Raw genomic sequence first — 25,767 nt, forward strand, 5'->3', positions numbered from 1 at the left:
TTTAGAAGTATAAAATATCTTATTTATGGTCATAAAATTGTTTAAGAAAAATAGCACCCTAGATTCTTTTTCTGTTGCTGTGGTAAACACTATGGCAAATGCAACTTAGAGGAGAAAGGGTTTATTTAGGTTATAGTTCCAGGTTACATTCCATTATTGCAGGTAAGTCAGGGCACGGGTAAGTCCATTATTGCAGGCAAGTCATATCACATTCACAGTCCAAAAACAGAGGGTTTTGAATGTGTGCATGTTTTCGCTCACTTACTCTCTCCACTCTTCAACATTTATCTATCTATCTGTCTGTCTGTCTCTCCATCTGTCTATCTATCTATCTATCTATCTATCTATCTATCTATCTATCTATTTAAATGTATTTGAGTGTTTGCCTGCATGAATATATGTGCACCACATGCTTGCAGTATTCCTTGAAGCCAGAGAGGGCGTTGAATCCCCATTAACTGGAGTTACAGGTAATTGTGAACTGCTATTTGGGTGCCAATAACTGAACCCAGGTCCTCTGTCTGAGCAGAGTGCTCCTGACACTCTTGCCATCTCTCTAACCATCTTTTTCTCTACTCCTACGTGGTTCAGGATCCAAACTCAGGGAGTAGTGCTACTCATAGAGAATGAACCTTCACACTTCAATTAACATCATTAAGATAATGAATGATAAACATGCACACAGGTCAACCCGGTCTAGACAATCCTTCATTGAGACTCTCAGGTGATTCTAGATTGTGTTAAGATGATAATTAAAACTGACCTTTACAGAACATATTTTCAAAACAACCCATAAGTGTAGACAGAAGTTTCTGTCCTGCCCAGTCCTGCAGCTGTTCAGTCCCAAAGAAACACACAGAGGCTTATATTGACTATAAACTGCTTGGCTCATTAACTCAGACTTACTATTAACTACCTCTTACAACTTAAATCAACCCATAATTCATATCTGTGTTTAACCACATGGTTTTTTATCTTTTCTCAGTAAGGCATTCTCATCTTGCTTCTTCTCCATCTAGCTGATGACTGCCTCTCTGCCTTTCTTCTTCCTAGAAATTGCTTAGTCTAGTCTCCCTGCCTATACTTCCTGCCTGGCTATTGGCCAATCAGCTTTTTATTAAACTAATATGAATGACAAACCTTTACAGTTTACAAGAGTATTATTCCACAGCACATAAGACTATATCAGCTATATAAGCAGATACATGTATGCAACATGCACACACAACAAATTGTTATAAGTAGATTAAAAACTGACCGTCGTATTAAACCATTTTCAGATTCTCAAGGGAAAGGCATAGAGTTTGGCCCATCCCACTAAGAACTGTAAATATCACTTTGCTGATCTCTAATGACCTCAAGTTATAGGATGGATCAAAGTTATCAGGCCACTTTATCAGCAGTGGGTTGGGAGTCAGGAGTCTAATTCTAGTGAGATTGTCTGAGACAGATGTGGTATATCGGACCGTGTTTCATTTTCCTGAACTATGATCTTTGTCTGTCAGTACACACTCAAATCTTGTATAAACAACACTGAAGATGGGCTACAGGGGGCTTCTAACACCATCTCTTTCGTCTGGGGCAGGCAAGTTGGAGCCTCCTGCTGAGATCAAGATGGGAATCTTGAACTGCACAGCTTTCACCCTCCAGTGGAGAAAACCAAAGTATTCTGGCAGGGACATCATTGGGTACACGGTGAGTACAGAAGCAAGGTGGATTCTGCTGTGTGTGGGTTTGTGTGTGTGTGTGTGTGTGTGTATTGTGTGTGTGTGTGTATTGTGTGTGTGCGCGCATGTGTGTATGTGTGGAGAGAGAGAGAGAGAGAGAGAGAGAGAGAGAGAGAGAGAGAGAGCGCGCCCATTTTCACTATGTTTGTACCTTCTGAACAGGTTGCATATCCCTTGTCTGCTTGGGACCAGAAATATTTTACACTGGTGACTTTTTTTCAGACAGATTTCAGAGGATCTGCTTAATGCATACTTAGATATCTTGAGGCTAGGATCCAAAGCTAAAGCCCCAATCTAATGATAGTTTATGTGTATCTTATACACATATAGCAGGAGACAATTTTATATAATTTTAGTGCATCTAAGTTTTCACTCATCACATGAAGTCAGGTGTGAAATTTTACTTTGTTATGTTTTGGTGTCATGTCAGCACTCCAAATGCTTCAGGTTTTGAAGCAATCCAGAGTTTGGTTTCTGTATGATAAATATTCACCCTGTTTGTGGCCCCTTACATAGATCCTCTTGTATTAATAGCTGTGTCACTCCCCTCTGTGAGCTGGTACCACCATTCACACACTGGGACCTTTCCAGTCTTTGCTATTTAGCAAAGGAAAACAAAGCAAGTAGAATGCAAAGTTTCTGCTGCCAATCACCTTCCATCAAATTTTGATAGTAATGCAGAAGCAGAGGACATCATAGGGAGTCAGGGTGAGGCTCTGAGTTAAAGGGACACACGGGTGAAGCCGGGGAGTGATCAGCCACTGTGGCTTTTCCACCAAAGATTACAAACTAGGTTGGACTACTACAGGCCCCCAAACGTTTTTCTCTGAAGAGTGATTTTAGAGATGGGGTGGCTCTAGAATTCAGGACATTTCAGGCTGCCCCTGGGGTTGAGCATTTCCTCTGGGATGGAGAGAAAGCGGCTTATTTCACTTGAGTTCCACCACCCTCTACTGTCTTTGTTGCACTGAAGAAGAAGAGACTGTTGTTCACGGTCCATGCCTTCTGGTCTTCTTAAAGTGGTAATCTATTCTTGAGACTGTCTAAGCAAGAAAACACCGTGACCAAATGCAACTTGAGAAGGAAAGGGTTTATTCCATCTTGCAACTTTCAGGTCATCCTCCATCACTGAGGGAAATCAGAGTGGGGACTCAGCCGGGAAGAACCTGGAGATGGAAACTGAAGTAGGGACCGTGGACGAGTGCTACTTACTGGCTTGCTCAACCTGCTTTCTTCCAGTACCCATAACCACCACCCTGAGTAAACCGGGCCCACCCACAGCAATTGTCAAAAAAAAAATGCACAGGCTTGCCCCGGGATCAATCTTCCAGGAGTATTTTCTCAATGGAGGTTCACTTTGCTGAAATTACTGCTGTCTTCTGTCAAGTTGACATAAAATGAGCAAAGACTAGGACTCATCTACAAGCATGGGAAATGAGTGCCGCATGAAGGTTATATTTTAGGGGAAGAGGGATGAGCTGAGTCCAACTCTACCCATCCTTCCTCACTGTAGGAGTCTTTCTCCATGCCTGAGCAAGCTTATGACCCTTCCAGAAACTACCCTTTATTCCCCAAAACTTAGTACTTATGGGGCAAGGGGACATACCTCAATACCCCCACATTTCTGTTTATGAACCTTTGATCTTAGGGAAATGTTATCTCTGTTCTCACCAGGGTTTCTCCTTCTTTTCAAGGTGTTTGTCTCTGAGGTTGGTTCAGACAAGTCCCTCCAAGAGCGGTCACATAATGTACCTGTTAGCCAGGATACCGTAATCATTGTGAGTATTCCGTGTAGTCACTGGGGTGTTTGGGGCCTTGGGGAAATGCAAATCAATTTCTGGCTTGCTGTATATACTTCCAAATATAATAACAAAGGTTTCTGTTGGCATTCTCGAGTGTTTTCTGTGGGCACTGCTTCAGTAGCATGGTATCTCCTTTCCAGAAAGGCAGGCATTTGAGGAAAGGGTCCATCCCAGACACATTCCACTTCTTCCCTCAGTGAAATCAGCCACCTGACCGCCCCCCCCCACAACCCTCCACTATTCTTTTCTTCATAGCATTCAAGGCTGACATTTTTGTAATCTCAATAAAACTTTACAAATAAACATGGCACATCTGTGTGTTCCCAACTGGCTGGAGACATGATGCAGAAGAAAATGAGATGTAATTTGAAATGTATATTCACATGGTGGGTTGTTTATTTTATTTTCCCAGCCCCGCACCATATGTTGGCTCCTCCTGTTTCCTGTCAGGGTCTTTCAGGGTGAACTTTTTTGCTTTTGACTTTTTCTGGTTCATTTCCTGTTTGCCCCTTAATCTGAAGGCTGGCGCTTCGGAACAGCTCCATAAAGCAGGACACCGGCTCCGACAAAACAACACTGTCATGATGGTGGTGGTGGCACTGTCTGTCACTGCCATTTAATAAGTGCCTGCTGAGTTCAGCACAGCCCGGAACCTATTTGTCATCTTCGATAAGCCGCTATTGCTTATTAAGTGTCTGTCACCGCCGAGCACCGTCCCTCCTGCTTTATGTTTGTTTTTCTGTTTAATCTTCACAACTCTTCCGTGACCTCATTCTGCTGACAGGAATGCTGAAACAGAAAGATGAAGTAACTTCCCCGAATCATATGTTAGGAAGAACCAGCATCTCCGCACACCTTGGGCGGAGGTCTAAGCCGCAGACCTGACTTGTCTTTACACAAGCTCTCACGGCCTCTATGGACTAGCTACGCATTTCACCTTGCTTGTGTCTTCCTGTCAGCCTCCAACCTTCAACTCGTCAGCTTCTGAAGCCCTCAGCCTCAGTCTACAGTTCTCTCTGTCCTAAGTTGAAAGATTCTAAAGTTCTGCCTAATTCTGTCAGTTTCTAGTTCCAGCATCTTGCTGGTGTAACAACTGACATAATGGCTTCTATAGGTCCACCACAAGGTAACATGCAGTCCCTGTTTGGGGACAGCATTCATTTGGGTTAGCTTCATTTAGGAAATCATCTGGAACTTTCCATAAGCCCATTGATCCAGCCAAAGAGTAGGCTTTTCCCCCAGCTGTATCTCACATTCTCCTATCACGCAAGGCTCACAGTTCTGCCTAAAAACAAGGTACTGACCACATGGAGCTTTGAAACCAAGAGTCTGCTCAGCACAGGGGACCTGGGCTGTGCCTGCGACTCAGTGAAACCAACTTAAGGCAGGTGTTAACAAGAAGACCAAGAGGTGAGGGCACAGGGCTTCTGGGCCTGCCCCTCCCATTTGCAGGTAGACTGTTGGCCAAAGCGACTTTGTCTATGTTTTGTGTCACATGGAAGGAATACAATAATCGGACTGTAGTGAGAGCAACCAGAACTCTGTCTTAAAGTCTCATAACGATATTAGATGCCATGCCCAATGCTCTGCTGTTGACTATACACCCCCTGTTATTTACATCCAGGCATTAGGGTGTCCTGTCAATTTCTAATATTCCAGTAATAACTGGTATAATGGCTTTGGTATGTCCACTGCAAAATAACATGAAGTTGCTGTTTGGGGATGGCATTCAGTCTTAGAAAAATTCAGTCCATCCGGATGGCATGTAATTCCAGCTCCATAGGAGGCTGAGGCAGGAGAATGTCGGTTTAAGGACTATTGGGCTACAGAGTGAGTTCAAGGATACACTGTGAGGTACTTATTAAGGCCATCTCTCAAAAAGAAAGAAGAAAGAAGAAGAGTGGAAAACATAAAAGGAAAAAAAAAAGGTGGAGGTAAAAACTCAGTGATAAAGTACTTTACTAGCATGGGAGAGGCCCAGCATTCAAACCCCAATATACAAAACAAAACAAAAAGAAACAAAACTTCTATTTACCCCGATAAATCAGTTAGAGAACAGTGTAAGACCAAATGCCATTGACCTGATATTTAAAAGACAGGATTTAAAAGGAAAAGATAAATATTGACACAAGAAGTCAAGAGATAAAACTTAGGGTTGAAATTCGAAACAGAACTTTCTAAAAAGTTGGATTCAAATGAATACCCGTTCAGTGGGAGGAACTGGTTTGGACCTTACGAATGGGCATGTGTGTGTGTGCACATATGGCCAGGTGCCTGTATGTTTGGGTGTGGGTGAGGACGCTTGCCCAGTACACGGTACTCGAGTGGAATTGGAGACTATGTAGAAACGCAGTAAGCCAGGAGAACAGAGTAGGAAGGCTTGCAGGATGGCTTTCCACGAGCTCAGATTCCTGGGCTGCCGCAAACCAACTGGGCAATCTTTCTGTGTCTCAGTCTCCCGCCAATAAAATAAGGATTCTAATTCTCCTCTTGGCCTCAGAGAGTACGTATGGTTCCCAAGCAGTGTGTCAGACAGCCCCAGAGGTCTTCAGCAAAGTTGTGATGTTTTAAAACTTTAGGGCTGGCAAGAAGGCCTGATGGATGAAAAGAAGTTCCTGCACAACCTGGTGGCCCACGTTTGTTTCCCCAAACACGTGAAGGTGGAAAGAGAGAACTGACCTCACAAAGCTGCCTTCCGTCCTTCATGCATGTACCATGGCATGCATGCCACCGCATATATATCATCTACACACACATACACACACACACACACACACACACTCATAGACTTTCAAGGAAAACAGCAACATCTCTGCGAATCAATGTTAAGGAGTTTGGATATAATTCCTTAGTAAATGGGCTGTGGTGTGTTTCTTTTGTTCCAGAGATGCTACAAAATGTTTCTGAGAAATTATGTGTGCCTGAACGGAGAGAATTTGTGACCTCTGTGCTTGCTTTATCAGCCTATAGCATACAGATGTGGTGAGAAATAAATGAGGCCATGGCTGAAGCCCTCTCAGCACCGCCACACAGAATGAGACCTAGGAAGGGTTTAATATAGTTCACGTGGCAAAGAAAGGAGTGTATTTGCCTCTGCCACACCTGTGGGCGGAGGCCAGCGCCCTGTGGGTTGCATTTAGCCCTGCAAATTTTTCTTCCTCTTTAGTTCTCTTTTGCTTTCCCTTCTTTCTCTCTCTTCAGGGACCTTGATCATCAGGCAATTGTTATGTCTTCAGGAGACTGAAGCACAACCACAGCCCAGGATCAGGGAAAGGGAGTACTCTTTACCAACTTGTTGAATTCTCTACACCCCGTCGTCTTACATAAGGCCCACCGTAGTTATCACACATGGCAAAGAAAGGCTAAAGGGCTGAAGTCATTTGAACTCTGCTCTAAGATTACGGGAAGCTGATTGAAAAGGAGAAAATATTTAAACCCCGTGAACAGCATACTGGGGAAGCCCCCCAGCCCCAAACCTCTTTCATCCTTACTTTAACTTCCCCAGAATATTCTTATAGTAACATAGGTCCCATGGCCAAAAAGAAAATTGACTTGATTTTCCAGCTTGAATTTTAGGTAGGGAACTAGGTTGACACATGGTTAGTCAGATTTAAACGATGCATTTAAAGGGGAGAAACAAAGCAACAGATAATTTGACCAATGTAACCTGGATGGCAATGTGGAATCCCTAGAGATTGCTTGATAGAAGCTTCTATAAGCTTCTGATTTGGTTAGCCTTTTGTGTCCACTCTAGAAAGATGACTTGCAGCTCCACTTGGGAAAGCAAAATAATGAAATCAAGCGATGAAAACTTGACAATATTTTTGAGAATTAGAGCCAGAAAATAATGGTTAGACTGGTGAATTTTTTACATTCTGATCATGCATCACCAGTTAAGTGTTTGAGCACACACCACTATATGTATATTTATGTATTTATAAATTATACATGTAGGACTATACTAATATATTATGTACATTATAAAATCCCACAGACTCTTAACAGAAGAGATAAAACAGAAATAGGAAGGTCTGGTTTCTTCTGCTATCTTAGTAGTTTGTGTTGCTTACCTAGAGGCTCGGGGCAGTTCTTTGGACTCTACTGGTCTGCCTGAGAGAGAACATTGTTTTTTTTTTTTTTCAGGTCATATATAAAGTTAGAGGGAGAACACTTAGGCATTATAGGGGTTGTTTCTCGTTCCCACTCTCCCAGGTGAGCAGATGTGACCTTCAGCAAGGTCGCCGAGCTCATCAAAATCTCTTTGACAGCACAGGGATAGATGAACCCTGTTTCCTGACTGCAGCTACATTGGCCAAAAGAGGGCATGTCGAAAAATGCCTGCGCATCTTAGAGGGAAAACACCAAGAGTATAAACTCTCTTACAGTGCTCAGGAGAGATTCCACACCAGGGGGATTGTAGCCCCAGGTTCTCTTCCATCCCATTGATCACTTCCTGTTTTAAGATTGTTTTTATCTACACGTGGTCTCTCTGTCTCTCTTTCTCTCTTCCTCACTCTCTATCTCTGTCTCACTGTGTGTGCAGGCATTAGATCTCTGGGGACTCATGATTATGCAGGTGGCATCGATGAGCTCTCTCTATCCTGCCTTCGACCCCACTGCCCTCCCAGCCTTTTGTTCCCTCGTCCCCATGGTCTAAAGTTGCTAACTGCAACAATAAGGGATTCTTTTATGAATGAGGAGTGAATGATATGAAGAGAGAGAGAGAGTCCTAAGATCAAATTGTAAATAGAGGGAGTCTTAGGACACTGAAGGGCATTGAACTTTGGATAATCAGAGCCTAACCTTAGATATTAGCGTGCTATGTCTGGCGAAGGAGATTGGAAAGACTAAGTGATAGGATGTTTTATAATGGAAGTTAGAGTCACTGTTGCTTGGGATAGTGGTGTGGTTATTGATCTAGTTTCAGAATCTATAACATGTGGATCATAGCACTGACCTCTCAAAGCTATTGGATGGGTTGAAGAATACAGTAGTGTGCCCAGATCTTACAAATTCCAAAATACTGCATAAAAATATTTGACTAACCCAGTCATGAGATGCAAGGGTGATGCCATGGCAGTCCACGAAGAGGGCAAGAGTCTCAGGGAAGAGATATCTCAGTTCAGTTACTCGAACTTTCTCTGTGAGCTCAGTGAAATTAATGACCTGCCTTTTAAAATCTCCTACACATGTGTGGTGAAAACATATTCATTGACAGATGGTCTTGGTGTTGTTTAGACAAAGGATGCAACTTTGGGAAGTGATTTATTTTTTTTGCATTCCAGAAAAGAATAGACAAATAAGAATCAGGGTTGTCTTGCAGCACCCAACTTTGCCAAAAATCACACAAAGAAGAAGTGGAGAGGGAGGTAGGGAGGCTGCTGGGTTCACTCTGGCTTCTCCCAGAAAGCATCTTCAGTGCAAATGAAGTGTAAGAGAGAGGAACAACTAGGCTTGTTTTCAGACTTTGACGAAGCAACAGAACAGAGAAAAACCTTTTTTATTTAAAAAACAACATATTCAACATTTTCTCCAGTTCCATGAAAGGCTAGAGTAGCAATTACCGGATATCCAAGGATAGGCCTAGAAAGATTTGTAGAATTGTCTGGTATTTTACTAATGATGCCACAAAATTCTGAGAAATTCTGTTTGGGAGGAGAGGTGTCAGTAGAAGAAATGACAGTAAATCACCGACTCCAGTTTTTCTTCATGGCCCCAACTTCTCAGTACTCGACCTCTACCAATTAGGCCACCTGGTTAGCATGAAACAGTTGCCCTCTGTCTCTTCCCTACCATGTCTAATGAGCAGTTTGAGTCCTTGCTAATGCATATATGCCACTTCGACAAATAGAATTTTTCTTGGTTTTTGTTTCTGATACACTCACATTTCTGATCTATGAACATTCATGTTCATAGTTAAATTAGTAATCTAGATTTCAGTGTTTGTAAGTATTTATTATTGAAATAATAATAAATAAATAATAATAAATAATAAGCATCACAAAATATTTTCAGTATGGATATGATTCCATTAGAACTCGGGTTTTAGAGTCATAGTGAGGCGGGCTTGGATCAGTACTTTGTCACTTACTAGTATATGTTCCGAGAAAATTGAATTAAATAAGGGTACATGCTCAAAGACAAACACAAAGAACAAATAAAACATCCACCAATGGTAATTAATGTTAGTGAGATTTGGTATCAACTCCTAGTAAAATCAAGAACAATCTATGAAATGATATAATTTTACTCCATTTTCATATATTTTGGGGACTTCCAGGAGAAAAGTTTCCTACAGCAAAAGCCTGTAGAACATTCACTTGGTGTGAAAGTATTTCTTCTCAGTGGAACAAGCCGGGAGTGTCAGTTGGGAGAAGAACAAAACCTAGGTTTTGGACCCACACACTCACTCTAGACTCTGCACCTTTCAACTTGACCTAAACCCTGGGATAGAAGGTAGAGGTAGGGTTCTAGGAAGAAGAGCAGGAGGGGCACTATGGACACAGACCTCGTGTGCAGCAGAAATCCTCTGTGAAGGCGTGTATAGGACAGAGAGAGAAGGAGCAAAGGAAAGACTAGAAACAGACATCTTCTGGACTGCCATAGCAGTGGCCCAGACAAGAAGCCAAGGGACTGTGAGATAGAAATGGAAGAATGGGGTCAGATCTGAGGACATACATGGTTGAGGGAAAAGGACACTCGGCCGTGACTTTGGAGTTGTTGACTGCAGAGCCCAGAGCATGGTTGCTCTCTTAATTTGTTTTGTGCTGCTAGAACAGAGCATCGTGGGTAATTTATAAAGAGGAGGAATTTATTTGGCTCATGTTTCTGAGTGCTGGATGTCCAAGAGCACCACAGCCACACTGCTCAGCATCCGGTGAGGGCCTCCTTGATGCCTCATCCCGTTGTGGAAGGTGAAGGAGCCCGAGAACGTGCAAGAGTGAGAGGGGCCAGCTCACCTCAATTTATACTTTCCAATATTTATGTATTTATTTTTGTTTGTTTGTTTGAGACAGAGTAGCTGTAGCCCAGGTTGACCTCAAACAAACTACTTATGTACCTTGACTTTCTGGGCTTCCTGCTCTCACTATCAAGAGCCAGTTCCTTCAATAACCAGACTCTTTCTGCAATCACTAGCCAATTCCCACAGTAGGTAATGGAATTAATTCATTCCTGAGGGCTCTGTCCTCATGATCTAATCACATGGGACGTGGCTCAATCTCTAGCACTGCTGTATTGAGGATTCGGGTCTATATTAGTTGATGAACGTGAACTTGAGGAGAATGCATTCAAGCCATGGAAGGTACTATTGATCATGATGGAGGGGTCAGTAGTTGAGGCTGTTGTCTTGATGAGGTAATCTGCTATGCTGGGACATCCTGGCTCTTGATTTCTTTCTTTCATTTCCCCCAAATTCACTTATTCATTCATCAGAAACCCCACATGAGCACGAGGAGTGTATCTGGCAATCGTGTGATACCAGGGGAATAGGAAGCTCCATCCCGTCCTTAACTGGGTTGAGAGAAGGTGACAAATGACAGGCAATTACAATACAAGGTGATCAGTGTTAAAATTGAGGCTCACCAAGGACACCAAAGATGCCTAGAGGAGGGGCATCTAACCAGACTGAGGGACGGGGTAGAGAAATGAGGTAATGTCTCAGTTGAGTCATGAAAGATGGGCAGGGTGAGCCAGGCAAGAGTAGCGAGAAGGACATTTCATGGAGAGGAGCAGCAGGTTCAAAGGCCCAGAGGCAAGGAATTGAATGGCATAAGTGTGATCGCTGCCAAGTTGTTAGGTATGACCGGAATGTAGAATGCCAGGAGGGGCGATGGCATGGAGGATGTTAGGCGGATGAATGGGGGGAACACACATAGGCTGTGCTGAGGGGATTTTAAAACGCAAAGTGACAGGATCCGATTTGAGGTTTAGGAAGGTAACTTTAGCATAGCAGTATGGGTGTACAGTCAGTACTTGTGGTAGACAGCATCAGCCTATTGTCTTCATTGTGAGGGCTTAGATCTAAACGACTATTGGCATAAAAATAACATAGACAGAGTCCAGTGGAATGAAGAAGGTGTCGTCAGCTACCCTGATCACTGACTGGGTGATGGAGAGGGAGGAGGACGAAGATGTCAGTGTCAAGCTGAAGCTTCTAATGATATTGTGAATACAAATAGGATGTGTGTGGCCCCAGCTCTCAAGCAGTTCAACCGTTTACGACCTGGAAAAGCAGTAACAGTTCGCAGGGCAAGTTGGTTGTCCCTTGTTCAAATGCTTCGGATCAGAGCTTCAGATTTAAAATATTTTTTGGACTCTCTCTCTCTCTCTCTCTCTCTCTCTCTCTCTCTCTCTCTCTCTCTGTGTGTGTGTGTGTGTGTGTGTGTGTGTGTGTGTGTGTGTGTGAGAGAGAGAGAGAGAGAGAGAGAGAGAGAGAGACAGACAGATGAGATAAGATTGAGATAGGACCCAATTATAAACACAAATCACTGATGTCTCATGTATTCCTAATCTCACAGTTTGAAGATAATTTCAGGCAATTTTCTTAGTTCACAAGCAGTTTTGTCTGACTTGTCCCATGAAGTCAAATATATAACTTTTGGCTTTTGATGCCATGTTAGTGTTAGAAAAAAATCTTTGGTTTTTGTCATTTTGGATGAGAAATGTTCAAGCTATGTGTATATAAGGACCAAATTAGTGGCAAAATATTCAGTAGGTGTGATCACCAGGTTTAGGTAGTCCAGAAAGGTGTGAAGGAAAGAACTGGAACCCTGAAGTGAATGAAGAACCTAAGTAAGCAGAGGAGAGTCATTGCAGATCCCGGACAGTGGGTACCACAACCTGCTTCTTGAACATGACCTCCGTCCCAACTACAGTACGGTACACACGCGATCCTAACGCTATGACCATACAAGGCAGCTATAAGTCCATTGCTGAAGAAGCTGGGACTCAGGAAGTTGAGTGTGAATAGCACAGATAGAGAAGGGTGGGGAAATCAGGGTTCAGCCAGAACAGGTTGGCTCCCAGCTGGCGCCTTCCCACAGCACTAACTACAGCTGCACCTCCCACTTAGCACTGTGGAGACACGCCTCGTCCTGGAGCCGAGGGAGCAAATCTTCAGTGGGCTTTCCACTCAGTGTTTCTGTGAAGAAGTTCACATGTGCATCCATCATTAGTTCCAGCAGTTCTCAGGGAGCAGGGAGCAGGCAGCATCAGCATCACTATCAGCATCATCTAGGAACTTGTCAGAACTGCAACAAATTCTTAGCCATTCCTCACGCAGGACTCCAGAATCAGGCACTCTGGGAATCAAGACCATAATTTATCTTTAGAAAGCTTTCTAGGTGATTCCATCCATTTAAAATTTGAGAACCAACATTCCCATCCTTTATTCTATGGGCACAAATAAAAACTCAAGTTTGCCATGTGGCTGCTCCCTCAACATGGCAACGTGCAAAGGGAAAGAAAGACCGAGGCATCCCTGAGAAGTCCCTTTGTGAGCCGCAGCAGCCTGAGGGCAGCAGGTTCGGATAAGCTCCGGTTCTGGATGCCTGTGGATTCTAGTGAAGATTAACCCTCCAGACTTGAGAAATACGTTGTGATGTTTGGCTTTGTGCAAATTTTGTAACTGGGTCAAAACCTAGATAGAGCAAACCGTCTTTGTCCCAAGCAAGTACCCAGAGATCCCAAGATAGAAACCTTACAGAAACGGTACAGATCGGTGGTTCTGAGCCTTCCTAATACTGCGACCCTTCAGTACAGTTCCTCATGTAGTGGTGACCCCAAACATAAAATTATTCTGTTGCTACTTCATAACTGTAATGTTGATATTGTTATGAATAATAATGTAAATATCTGATATGCAGGGTATTTGATTTGTGACTCTGGGGAGGAGGAGGGTGCGTCCGACCCCAGAGGTTTAAAACCGCTGGTCTAGAGTGTCCAAGTAGAACTCCTAATTTTTTGGCACTTTTCTTGTTTGATTATTGACAGGAGGAAGTGATTGGAGATTTGAAGCCAGGCACCACGTATCGAATGAGCATAGCTGCTTACAGCCAGACTGGCAAAGGGAAGGTTAGCTATCCTCGGATTGTGACCACTTTGTCTCAAGGTAACATTCGGCTCAAATCAACTAATGATGGGAAAGGACCTCCATTTATTTATGCATTCACTCAGCCAACATCACGTGCCAGAGACTATCTTGGGCTCTGCGAGGCCAGTGGTGGCCACAGTAAGCATGTCTCTGCTCTCTCAGAACTCCGCAGGGTGAGGCAAGACACCGACTGATAAGCATATAGTAACAGACTGTTAACTAGCCCCACAGGCTGCAGGGACTTAGTACTTAGGAATGCAGGAAGAACTCACTGAGACAATAAAAACTGAGACTAGCGGGTGGGTCGGAATCAAGACAGTGAGGAAGGCGAGAGAGGGAGGGGAAAATCCAGCAACTGTTCATTCATGCGACGCAGAGGTGGACACTGGATTACAGTGCTGGGTCCTCTGCAGCTACTGTTCACTCTGTGCTCTCTGGCGAGATGTGACGTTAATCAGTCTCCACCCTGTACTTCAGGGAGTGCTTAGAATGGTGGAAAAGCCCTCCGGGCCTAAACAGTAGTGTACATAAAACCTGAAGGTGTGGAGGTCTGGACGCGTGGACAGTAGCACCGTACCAGGTGACGGGATCCTTTTCCCACGTGAGGACACACGCCACCTGTCCTACCACTGGTCATCAGTACATACACAAAGCACACAGACAGAAGTGTTGGAAAATAAGCGGTCGTAACTATGGGTATTCCGTTTCCTTGGGGTTAAGTACCAATTACGACATGGAAGCAGATGAGCCATTGATGGGAGATGGGGTGTGGCAAGTGATTCTCAGGGGTACACATCGTGGGTCACAGAGACATCAGAGCCAACTGAGCTGTTTGCCAGCCAGAGGTTCTGGGAGGAGAGAGGCAATAGTAAAAGAAATAGTAAAAGTATCAGTGCTTTTTATTGTTTGGCTTGTGCTTTGATGCCATACCAAGTAAATACGTTTCAGTAGTAGAATGGGCACCTCTTTTTGATGTATCCAACCTCTCCATCACCGGCCAAGTCTAGCTGTGTCTGTCATTCTGTCTAGATTTCTGCCTGCCTCCTGAAGCACCCTTTAAGCCACACGTCCTTGTGGTTTCTGATTCCGAGGTGGCTCTCTCTTGGAAACCCAGAGAAGATGAAGAAACTGCCCCAATTCAGTCCTACTCTGTGGAGTACATCAGGTAAGTCATAGGGCGAGTCACAGACCAGAGCTGCACCACAGTTACTCCCTATGTGGTGTTAATCAGAGTGTGGGATCTTCTCTGGACTTCAGCCAATGTGTGTTTAAGGTGGTCCAAAGTCGTCGTGGACCAGGATAGCCATTAGGCCAGGATTTATGCCTGAATATCTTTGATGAGTAGTCATTGGTGACACCATCTCCTCTACTTCTTCTCTAGCCAGGGTTCTGGAAGTTCTTTCTGTACTGTTACCAATAAGCTGGCAAGCATTTCAGGCTTGAAACTTGCCCTTCTGACTCTAAAGTACTGTATTTGTATTAAATATTTGATGGCTTTTCTCAGAAGGAGAGGGAAGAACTCTTTATATACAAGCACCATGCACTGTGCCTCCCAGATCCATATTTCCTTGGGGCAAATTTCTGAGTTGGACTTCAGCTCTCTTCCCTTCTACCTACATCTTAAGTTCTTGTTCCTCAGTTTGATAAACTGTAGAAATTTATGTAGAACTCGTGATTGTCCATGCCTTTGTGCAGCTTGCTTTCTTTCTTTAAAGAAGAAAAGTTGAACAAAAGGAATCCCCAATGCAAGGTCTTCAGCCTGAATTTGGGTCTCCATCTGACTCTGGGTAGAAGCTGAGTGAATGAAGTAGGTCTGCCCTACATTAAAGATGAGGGGCTTCCTCTGAGGCCTCGATGTTGTGGAGTCGTGAAGAGCCTCGGCAGGACCTTGCTCCTCAGGCTTTCTGAAACCGAGCCAAAAGGTTCTGTCAAGATTTGATGAGTTGTTTTTCTGTCTTGACCTCCCGGTTTATTCCTGGGCTGTGGGAAACAGACATTTATGTCTTCGGATCTTGTTTTCAGGCAGGACTTGCTGAATGAATTCCAAGTGGCAGAAGCAATAACATATCAGCTTCTGTGACTAGAAAGTCCAGTGGCAAGGCTGAAGTCAGGGAGCACTAGATCCATGCCAGCTCAGCAGTCTGTGCCCATACATTGCTCTCCTCCATTGATTGATTTTCCAACAGACTTTCCCATACCCTTAAGTTTTGTGGTCTTCAAGCTTAGCAAGAGAGTATGAATTTCTTCTTGGATCCAGAAGAATTTTGATATGTATTCTGACTAGCCAAGTCTTGGTTCTTTTCCATTTTCCTAGCTCATCACAGTAGCCAGAGTAGAGAGAACTTATGAACTAATCAAGTCCCAGTCATATTGTAAGCTCTGAAAGAACCATAGGTGTGTGTGTGTGGGGGGGGCAGTCAGACATGGAGTGTGTGGGCTAAATGTTCAAGAGGTGGTCATCCTCAAAGGGAAACAACTCTTGGGAAGTGACAAATGGATGATAGGAAAACCTGGAAGGAAAAAAAGAGGAAGGAAATAAAGACAAGAGGAAGTGAGTAAGGAATGAAGGGAATAAGAAAGAAACGAGGGAAAAGGGAATGAAGGTGGAGAAGAAAGAAGGGAGGGAGAAAGGGAGGAGGAGGGACACTGTGGCAAAGATCAGACCCAGACTCCTCCCTGAAGGTAGCATATAATCCTTCTCTCAGCATACCTGGTAGGCAAAGGCTGGTGTGTGCCTAGACTAGAGATGATTCTAATCCTGGTTCTAATGCGAGTTAAATGAGCAATACTTGAGGTTCTCAGACACCAGTTTTCTCATTTCAAAAGCCTGGGGGTCTTTAACACATGATTTAGTCCCACAAATAAATTAGACAACACCAACAGAACAAAATGTAGTACTTTAAATTTTGAGAAAGGCAATTTTTTTATCATCGGCTTGCAGATCATCTGTTCAATCCCCTGCAGGAGGGTGGATCTCATTGACTGTTAATTTTGTGCTCAAATATACATTTTCTTCAGCTCAGTCTATGTCTGAGATGTTGATTAAAAAAAAATGAAATAACAGTGTCCTAGCCTTGCATGCACACTGGAAGTAGAAAATGAAAGTATGTGTCTTCAGAGCTAGAAGCCCCAGGAGCGAATGCTGCTCCCTCAACTCTCCAGTGTGCATGTGGCCCTAGACGTGCCCCTTCCATCCAACACCTCTCATAGCTTTCAGTGCCCACAAAGCACAGTTTGAGACAAGGATCTGGGTACAAGAAATTGGCTCTGAAGCCAGAATGAGAGCAGAGACTGTGATACAGGGAGAGGAGAACTGTAAGAGTGTGTCACTGAAGGTAAGGGCTCCTTTCTTGGAACCTTGACTGTTCCACAATATTGCATGTCATAGAGGTGCTGGGGTAGATTTGAACACTGGTAGCCATTGGGTTAAGTCACTAGCCGTAACCTCAACCAAGCTGGGTAACCCTGAGAGTCTGGCTGTCTTTAGCCAGAAAATACAGATGTTCAGAGAAGGAAAAGGCAAAAGATGTCTCTCAGCACTTAGAAGAGGGCCCCACCAAGGACTTTTTATGTTTTTACCCTGAGCCACTTAGAAATGATCGCAATACCAGCCATCTGTGTTTAAGGAGATAATGTAAAAACCCTTAGAGAAATGTGGTTAAAGGAATCTTGTGTCTCTAGTGTCAGATGCCACTAGGGCAGCCAACATACTCCCTCACCAGCTGCAGATATAAAAGCCAGAAAGGCCCAACTTGGATCTGCATATACTCATCCTACCCATGGCCTGGCCCCTCAGGCTACTGTCACTGTCCGGCCACCACTGGAAAGTCTTTGCTGCTGTTGTTCTCTAACCACACCGTGCTGAGAAGGAGCCTGTGAGATGGCTCGGCTGGCAAAGGAGCTTGGTGCCAACCCTGAGTCCAAAACCCTCATGGTGGAAGGGACAAACTGACTCTAGAATATTATCTTCTGACTTCCACATGTGCATGCTCATGTGCACACATACAAGCCTTCATGGGTGCACACTACACACATACACACATAAGCTCACTCTAAAGATGTAAAAATAAACAAATTAAGGCTATCAATGCAGTATGCATGGTGAAGCTTCGAGTAATCTCAGTATTTGTGATTCACTTGAAGGCTCTGACTGCAACTTCATCCCAGACCCCAGATGGAGTGAACCCTGAGATTTAACAGTCCTCTGAAATAGGTGACCCCGCAGTTTTCTTCCTGGAACTTTACTCATGACAAGAATTCACAGCAATGACCGGATGAATGACTGTAATATTTAAGAGGAATGTGGCCTGTGTTGGTTTTTCTGGCCCTCAAATGTTAGCATTGAAAACATTTGAGATTTCTTTTATTCTCTGTTGTTTTGTTGCTCTTGTCAGCTGAGAAAGTCCCTCTGTTTCTGAACTACAGCACTAAGGAACTATGCTAATGCCACCAACTTAGAGAGAAGAGAATGGAAAAGAATAAAACACCACCACCACCACCACCACCACCACCACCACCCCACAAAGTATTTAGGAAGTTAAGGTGCTATAGTATCAGATGCCTCGAGAAAAGAACCAAATGAGCAAAAAGAAGCCTGACTGGTTTGGATGTCAGGTGAGGCTCAAGTTAACAAATGATGCAGGGATTCCTTTTATTACTTTACTTTTAAAACTGAAAGTCTCAGAAGCACCTTGCAGACTAGCACAAGGTCCTAGAAATTCTGCTAGCCATTAAGGCCTCAGACTTAGACAGAAGGGCTAAATATTTTTGCAGAATTAAGACCCTGGGTTCTACAGGTCCATCCCTTCAGACTTCAGTTCTTCCTTCTGTGATGGTTCCTAGTGAAATCCTGGTCGGGGTTGTGGGAGTTGATATAAATTGAATTGGCTAGTCTGTGGGGTCACTGGCAGTGGAACCAGGATTTATCCCTAGTGCTTGAACTGGCATCTAAAAGCACATTCTCTTTGGAGTGATACCTTGCTCAGCCTAGATATAGGGGGGAGGACCTTGAGCTCATCTTGAAGTGAAGTGAAGTGTCAGACTTATTGACTCCTCATGAGAAAGAAGCCTTACCCTTTCTGAGGAGTGGATGGGAAGTGGGGGGAAAGTGGGAGAAGCAGGGAGAGGGGAGGGAGGGAGTATGGGGATAGCCTTGTAAAATGAGAAAAGATTGTATTTAAAAAATTCTTAATAAAAAGGAAAAATAAATTAAATTCTGATGTAGCAGCTTTGGGAGACATTTGTTAGCTGCAAATACAAAAGCCTGCTCTCCTCTGGCCACCTAGGACAAATCGCCAGTCAGGTGTATCATTGCCCCATTCCATCCGCCTGTCATTTGATTAGTTGAGACCAATATGTAAACAAAGAGCAACTGAGAGAACTGAAGGTCAAGCAGATTGTTTTAATGTGATGACTTAATGGTTTGGACTTCACACCACAGTTCATTTTCGTGGGGAGCAAAATTCGCATAAAACTCCCTGCAAGATTGACGGTGGAAGCTCCATGGGGTATGTGCGGCTTTCTCTCACTCCTGGCCTATGGGATTGTGTGTCTTCCCTTAGAGCCAACGGCTTATCTTGCAATCTTCACGTCTCCAAACGGCCCTTTAGATAGAATTCAAGGGTCTCTGTTCTTGGCTGGAAGATAACTATGTTCTTCCTTTTGACTTATGGAACTCATCACTGTCTTCATAAATCAGTGATGATTCAAACCACAGAGGCACAAACAGTTCCCGGGACTTCCGTCAGTGTCAGATTGGTCTTTTGTTATCCCATTACAATTGTTGCACATATCTCAAAATAGCATCTGTGTTTATCATTACACTGAAATTATTACAGTGACTGATGTTCATTGCTGGGTTCTCTTATTTAACATTTTAATAATATAGTACATATGAAAATACTATGCTTATTACTTAGATTATTGCTGTCATCCTATTGGTTGCAGTCTTATGTTTAAAATTTTGCACATGAAACCATTCTAAGAAGGGGTACATGGGCTTTGTCAGGCAGTCACAGTGGCATTGGAAGGTTAAAGACTGCAATTATAGGCCAGGGGTTGGCAGGCCTTCTCTTGAGGGGTCAGATAGCATGTGTGCTCCACCAACAGTATGAGGTCTGTCTCCGCTACTCTGCTAGTCCACTGTCCTAAGAAAGCACCTGTGGTCTTTAGGACCTCAGTGATGTGTCCCCATAAAGGCTGACATCTGGGTTTCCTTGAGCATTGTTAGGGTATCCTGTTATTCCTAATATTTAATTCCCTCAAACACCCCTATGAAAAGAGTCAAGTGAATGTCTATTCATACAAGCCCATGTTATTAACATATGTGTACAGATCACGGGCAAGAGATTTAGAGGTGAAAAAGCTGTGACTGAAGATTTTGGACAGTGTCATTAGGGATATAGATGAGCATAGTCCAGAGTGGTGAATGACACCCCAGGGGGAGGGACACCGGCTTCGGGGAATGTGCGCTTGGCATCCGAACTTATTTTTAATCTTGAAAGTTTTAATCGACGCATCAAAGTTGCACATATTAGTGGGCGACCCAGTTTTGAAGATGTCTGGACTGGCTTCTTACAGTAGCTAGGAAGGAGACATCGGAGATAACTGCGGAAGAGGAGGAGGGAGCAGTCTGAAAGGCTTAAGCTAGAGGAAGCCACTTAAGCAATGGCTTAGAGGCAAGAAGAAAATGTTCTCGGAATTGCTTAGAAAGCCTGGAGCTATGTGTGGTAAGAGAGGAGTAAGCCGGGGTCAGACCAAGAAAGGCATTAAGAAAGAGTTTGCTTTCTATCCTGAAGGGAAAAGGGAACCACAGAAAGTTTTAAGAGGGAGAGCGATTTCAGTATTTGCATTTTGAAAGACTAAGCAGACTTCTCAAGGAACCTAGAGACCAATGGGACAAAGTCCCAATGATCTAGCTTGCAGTCTAGAAGGGAAGACAGAGAAGTTAAAGAAACTGTATCTGAAGGTGGTAATCAGTGTGGTAACCAGCAGAGTTGGGGTCCAGGCACCGGGAGATTTTGGACACCCACAACACTGGCACGTGAGTTGAGGCTCACGAAGAATAAAATGGGGGAGCTGGAGATCATCTTAATTCATCAGTGAATCCAATGTCCTTCAGCAAATGTTAAATAGGGGACTCATCGGAGCTTTGAAATAGGCCAGATGTATCTGGTGGTACTGTAGGCTTGGTCCACTCTACCTCCTCTGCCCTCCCGACCATTGTGTGTGTGTGTTACTATGTCCCCTGGAGTGTGGCTTTCTGCTCCAACAAAGTCTTCTCTCTAAAACAGTTCCCTGGTGTGAAGTAACCACTTTGAGCCCAGTTTCCTAGTTAATGTGTATAAGAAGTTTAAGTTTCACTTTCCCTTCAGCTTCAAGAGCACCGGTTCTCAAATTGTGAAAGATGATGGATTTGAAGGGACTTGAACTAATTGGGGAGATCCTGACCAACCATTTTTCAAAAGGAGGTTGCGATATAACAAAAAAAAGGAAATATGAGAGAAAATCACACAGGGCATAAACAGGGGTTGTGAAACTTGTTTCAGTTGTATATGTGTGTAAGAGAGAGAGAGAGAGCGATGTTTATAAGGTCCCCGTACCCAGTGCATTTTTCTGTGGGTCATAGAGAAAGCATTGCTCTGAATCATTGAATAGATTGAGGTCAGAGGCAGTAAAGTCAGTCCAGCTGCCTACCCTGTTCTGGAAGTCACTTATTACTTAAGCTTCCGTGACTGATGGCCACCTGCCTTTGCCCCTACAGCTGTTACTGCCGGGGTCATTCCTCCCAAGGCATGCAGCTTTATTCCTAACCATTCCTCTTTGACACCCAAAGGCTTTCCTTCTAATGAACTGCCATTGGCGTCTCTGTAAGAAGCCATTGGACACCCGATCCCCAAGTGGAAAACCCAGAAGTGTTCACATCATCATGGCAGAATACAGTCCCTTGTCTCCTAGGCTCACTACATCCTGTGCATTTAAGCCCAGCAGCACTCATCCTTTGAACTCTGGCTCTAGTGCTCAAGGGCCTGCAGAGTGAACAACATAGAAAACCACTTCCTGCTCGGAGCTGTGTGCCTTTCCAATTGCACATGACCCTCAGAGTTCATAGGGAGCATGTGACCACTCCGAAAGTCCAGATTAGTGTCTTTTCTGTGGTAGGTTTTTACTCTATGGTTCCCCCATAAGTCTACTGAGTTGACTTGCTTTAAAAAAAAAAAACAAAAACAAAAACTAACATGAGTTAGTTTTTGTTAGTGTCCTGTTAAATTCCATTTGACTTGGCCTTGCCCTTGCTCTTACGCTGAGATAATTTCAAATTCTGTCACACATTTAATGGAGAATGTCTTAGTTAGGGTTACTATTGTTATGATGAAACACCTTGACCAAAGCAACTTGGGGAGGAAAGGGTTTATTTTGCTCACAGTTCCATATAACAGTCAAAGGAAGTCAGGACAGGAACTCAAGTAGGGCAGGAACCTGGAGGCAGGAGCTGACGCAGAGGCCATGGAGGGGTGCTTCGCAATAGTTTGCTCCTCATGGCTTGCTCAGCCTGCTTTCTTATAGAACCCAGGACCACTCAGCCTAGAAATGGCACTGCTCACAATGAACTGGGCCCTCCTCTGTCAATCACTACATTTTAGAAATTTTAGAAAATTTCCTAAAGGCTTACCTACAGCCTGATCTTCTGGGGGCGTGTTCTCAACTGGGGCTCCCTCCTCAATTGAGTCCCTGATGATGCCACTTGTGTCAAGTTGACATAAAACTAGCCAGTACAGAGAGTTCATGTACCAAACAAATATCTGTATTTCTGAACATTCTTTGGATTGTTTTAAATCAGACTCTTCTTCTTTTGAATTCAAGCTACTAAGATCTTTATTAATGCTTTTTTAACTTGGTCATGTAAAGCTATTTTTTTTTCTTTATTCCCTTGAGAATTCCACCCACCACCATCGACTTTTTCTTCTTCTTAACCACTTATACTGTTGTTAGGAACCCATCACCCACGTCCTCTTTTGCTGATTTACCCATTTGAACTTCTCTGAGATACGTGAATATTCCAGGCAGGCTAATAATTTAGAAACTCATTAAAACAATAATCATTAAATACTTTGATATTTTTATTTAGGGGCAGACCATCTAAAAATAAATTATCTTTTCTTTCTCATTTTCTCACAAGATCTTCAGTAAAGTATTTCAAGGTGTTTGCAGTCCAGTTTTATGATGTGCTGGTATGATTCCATCCTGCAAAGGTCCTGGAAGAATTGCGTGCATGTGTTTCTGTTGGGGGGGGGGGTTCACACACTCGTGTGCATGTATATGTGTGGGGGTGCTTGGGCTAACACACAAGCACCGGCATATCTTGGGCATATGTTGGTTTATATGCCCACACTCATCCTATTAGTTATTTCTCATTGCTGTGAAAAAAAAAAAATGCCAGACAGAAACTCCTAAAGGAAGGGAGCTTATTGTGCCTCACAGTTTGAGGGTATCGTCACCGCGAGGTGGCATGGTGGTGACAGTTGTTCTAGCTGTGGTGGCAGGAGCTTGAGGCAGGCAGTCACATGGTATCCACAGTCAACAAGCACAGGGAGATGGAAATTGTTGTTCCGTTTACTTCCTTTTTCTTCGAGCTGGGGCCCCAGCCTAGGGAACGGTGCCATCCCCATGCAGAGAGGCTCTTTTCACCTCGGCTGAACCTCTCTAGAAACACGCTTATAGACAACCCCTCTTAGGCAATTCAAAATTCTGCCAGGTCCATCACAGGAATTAGCTATGGTGTTCACCCATTTACTTTCTTAGATTGCTGGTGAGGGGTTGATTTTGAAAAGTCAGTTAAAATTAGAGCTCATATTTTAAAGTGATACTAATACCGTAAACATTCTATTTAAAGATAAATTCTGTAAATGGACATGAATTAACGACATGGTTAAGGTAAGGATATGATAGGTCCTTTGAATGTTGTCCCACTGACTGGGCTGCCACCTTGAAATTCTTATGAATTTCAAAGATCTCATCTGTACTAATAGTTTCTTCAAGAGAACCAGAAATTTAAAGTCATTTGCAGTGCGGAGAGCAGAATCCTTGGAGAATTTTACAATTTCCCAAATTTTCATTCTTCTTGTTTCAAAAATAATTATTTAAGGTTCAGCTTTATCAAAACAATATAACTAACACTCATTTTTATACTTGGTGTTTCTCTACTTTCTGTAGTATTAGCAATTATAATAAATACAAAAGTCCCAAATGAAGCCAGATGTGGTGGTGGGTGCCTGTAGCTCCTGCACTCTGGAGGCTGAGGCAGAAAGATGAACATTCAAGGGGATTCTGGGCCCCAAAGTGGGGCCTTTTCTCAAGCATGCCTGGAGAAATCACAAGTTATTTCTGGGATAAACTCAATTGGCTTTTGATAAGTCAGGTGCTCGGTTGGTAGGAACAAGTGCAGGGCAGTGGTTAGACAGAAGTCAGGGCAGAAGAGCTTGACTGGGTATGGAGAAAGATGCCATAGGCTTGCTTACCTAGCCATAGTTAATGTTTTCCTGTTGTATAGGTTAAACAGACATGCATATCAGGGATGTATTTATTCTTTGGCTATCCACTTACCCACACGTACTTGGTGCCTAACAGGTTGCATGGCACATATGATGCTATTTGAATCTCTCTTCCACCCAAGGATTCTCCACTGCCCTGAATTTGTTCAAATCCAAACACTTTTGTAATTTAATTTAAGTTCATGGCTGTTTCCATGGACTTCCTCAAGAGTTCAGCTATTGTTGAACAATTTAGATGCAGTTCTTGGGGCCTGGGGAGATGGCACAGCCGTTGAAAGAGCTTGCTGTTTAGTTCCCCAGTAAACTTGCTGTTCAGTTAGGCGGCTCATGGTCACCTGTAACTCCAACTCCAGGAGATCTGATGCCCTCGGCTAGCTTCCCTGACACTTATTTGTAGGCGGAACGTACACACACACACACACACACACACACACACACACACACACACGCACACACACATAAATAAAACTTCAAGTACAATTCTTAAAATATGCCCTTTTTCGCCAACTTCCTCCAGATTCTTTGAGGTTCTGTTCCTGCACTGACTCCCATATGTGCTGTTCCCCCAGTGACATTATTAGCTCCCCGAGGTAGGCTGCCTTTATACTCCCCTAGGAGCCTCCCAGACTATAACTCCTGTTACGGACCCTGCCAAGGCAGCCACCTGCAGAATTTCATGGCATCAAGAAAATGATCGTTCACCAAAATTTTGATTGGCAATGGGCAAGGTGGTCAAAATATTACTAGGAAACAAATAAGAGAAAATAAGGTTCTGCATCTTCAGATTAATTATCCTCTTTCCATGTTTGCAAAGGGAGAACGGTAGATCTGCCTATAAGCTCCGAGAATCATAATTATCTGTGAGAATAGCATTGAAGCGAAGGGACTTTACTTAGAAAAGTAAAATAAGGCCTCAAAGAAAAATCTTGCTTATACTTTCTGGAAGCTCTCAAATGCTTAACAGGCTAGACTAGATCATAGCATTGCTAGTGGTAAGAAATTCTTCCTACTAAAGTGAACCACTGAGTGAGTATGCCCTGATTACTTTAATTGACTCCTTGAATTTTGAATAGTCATTGCTGACTCTTGTGTGCCCTACCCGTATGCCTTTGCCCAATCACTCCAAATGCAAGCCATGGATCTCATGGCCTAACCCCTCTGGACCTTGCACGCGCCATGTCTTGGGAAGTGCTGCAGGTGTGAGCCCCTCTGATGGCTGGCTCTCTGTACCCACAGCACATCCTGAGTCACCTTCTCTTACCTTGGCCTTTTCATCCTTAGGGAAAGTGTCAGCAGAGTGTTGCTATGGTGACTTGACTGCCAACATTGTAGTTAGGATAAAATTCCCCCTAGTGGAAGAAGATACAACTATTGTTGAGGATGGTTTAGGACAATGCCCCTGCCAGGCTATCTCTCTCCACCTCACCTTTGTACTTTGTACTGCACGAGACTCTGGAAGCAGTGAGATGGAAAACCCATTACAAAACCAGAGGCAAAGTGTTAAAGGTTTTCAACTGCTATTCAATCACCGTGAGCTGTATATTATGAAATTAAATGTTAATGATTTCCATCATTTTGTTGGAAATAGGATTTTG

General features: G+C 43.5%; 1 protein-coding gene across 2 annotated transcripts in view; it reads left to right on the forward strand.

Annotated features, from left to right (window-relative positions):
* Nucleotides 1-25,767, forward strand: part of Egflam (EGF like, fibronectin type III and laminin G domains) — a 163,253-nt gene that overhangs the window by 66,414 nt on the left and 71,072 nt on the right. For both annotated transcript variants that reach the window (XM_041631126.1, XM_041631127.1), the window contains exons 2-5: nt 1,586-1,695; nt 3,422-3,505; nt 13,523-13,640; nt 14,652-14,787. In XM_041631126.1, coding sequence (XP_041487060.1) covers nt 1,586-1,695; nt 3,422-3,505; nt 13,523-13,640; nt 14,652-14,787 — 448 coding nt within the window. The remainder of the gene's footprint in view (nt 1-1,585; nt 1,696-3,421; nt 3,506-13,522; nt 13,641-14,651; nt 14,788-25,767) is intronic.

Source organism: Microtus oregoni, unplaced genomic scaffold (assembly GCF_018167655.1).
Source record: "Microtus oregoni isolate MIOR12 unplaced genomic scaffold, Mior012 000036F_ref0000092, whole genome shotgun sequence".
In the NCBI taxonomy this organism is placed as follows: domain Eukaryota; kingdom Metazoa; phylum Chordata; class Mammalia; order Rodentia; family Cricetidae; genus Microtus; species Microtus oregoni.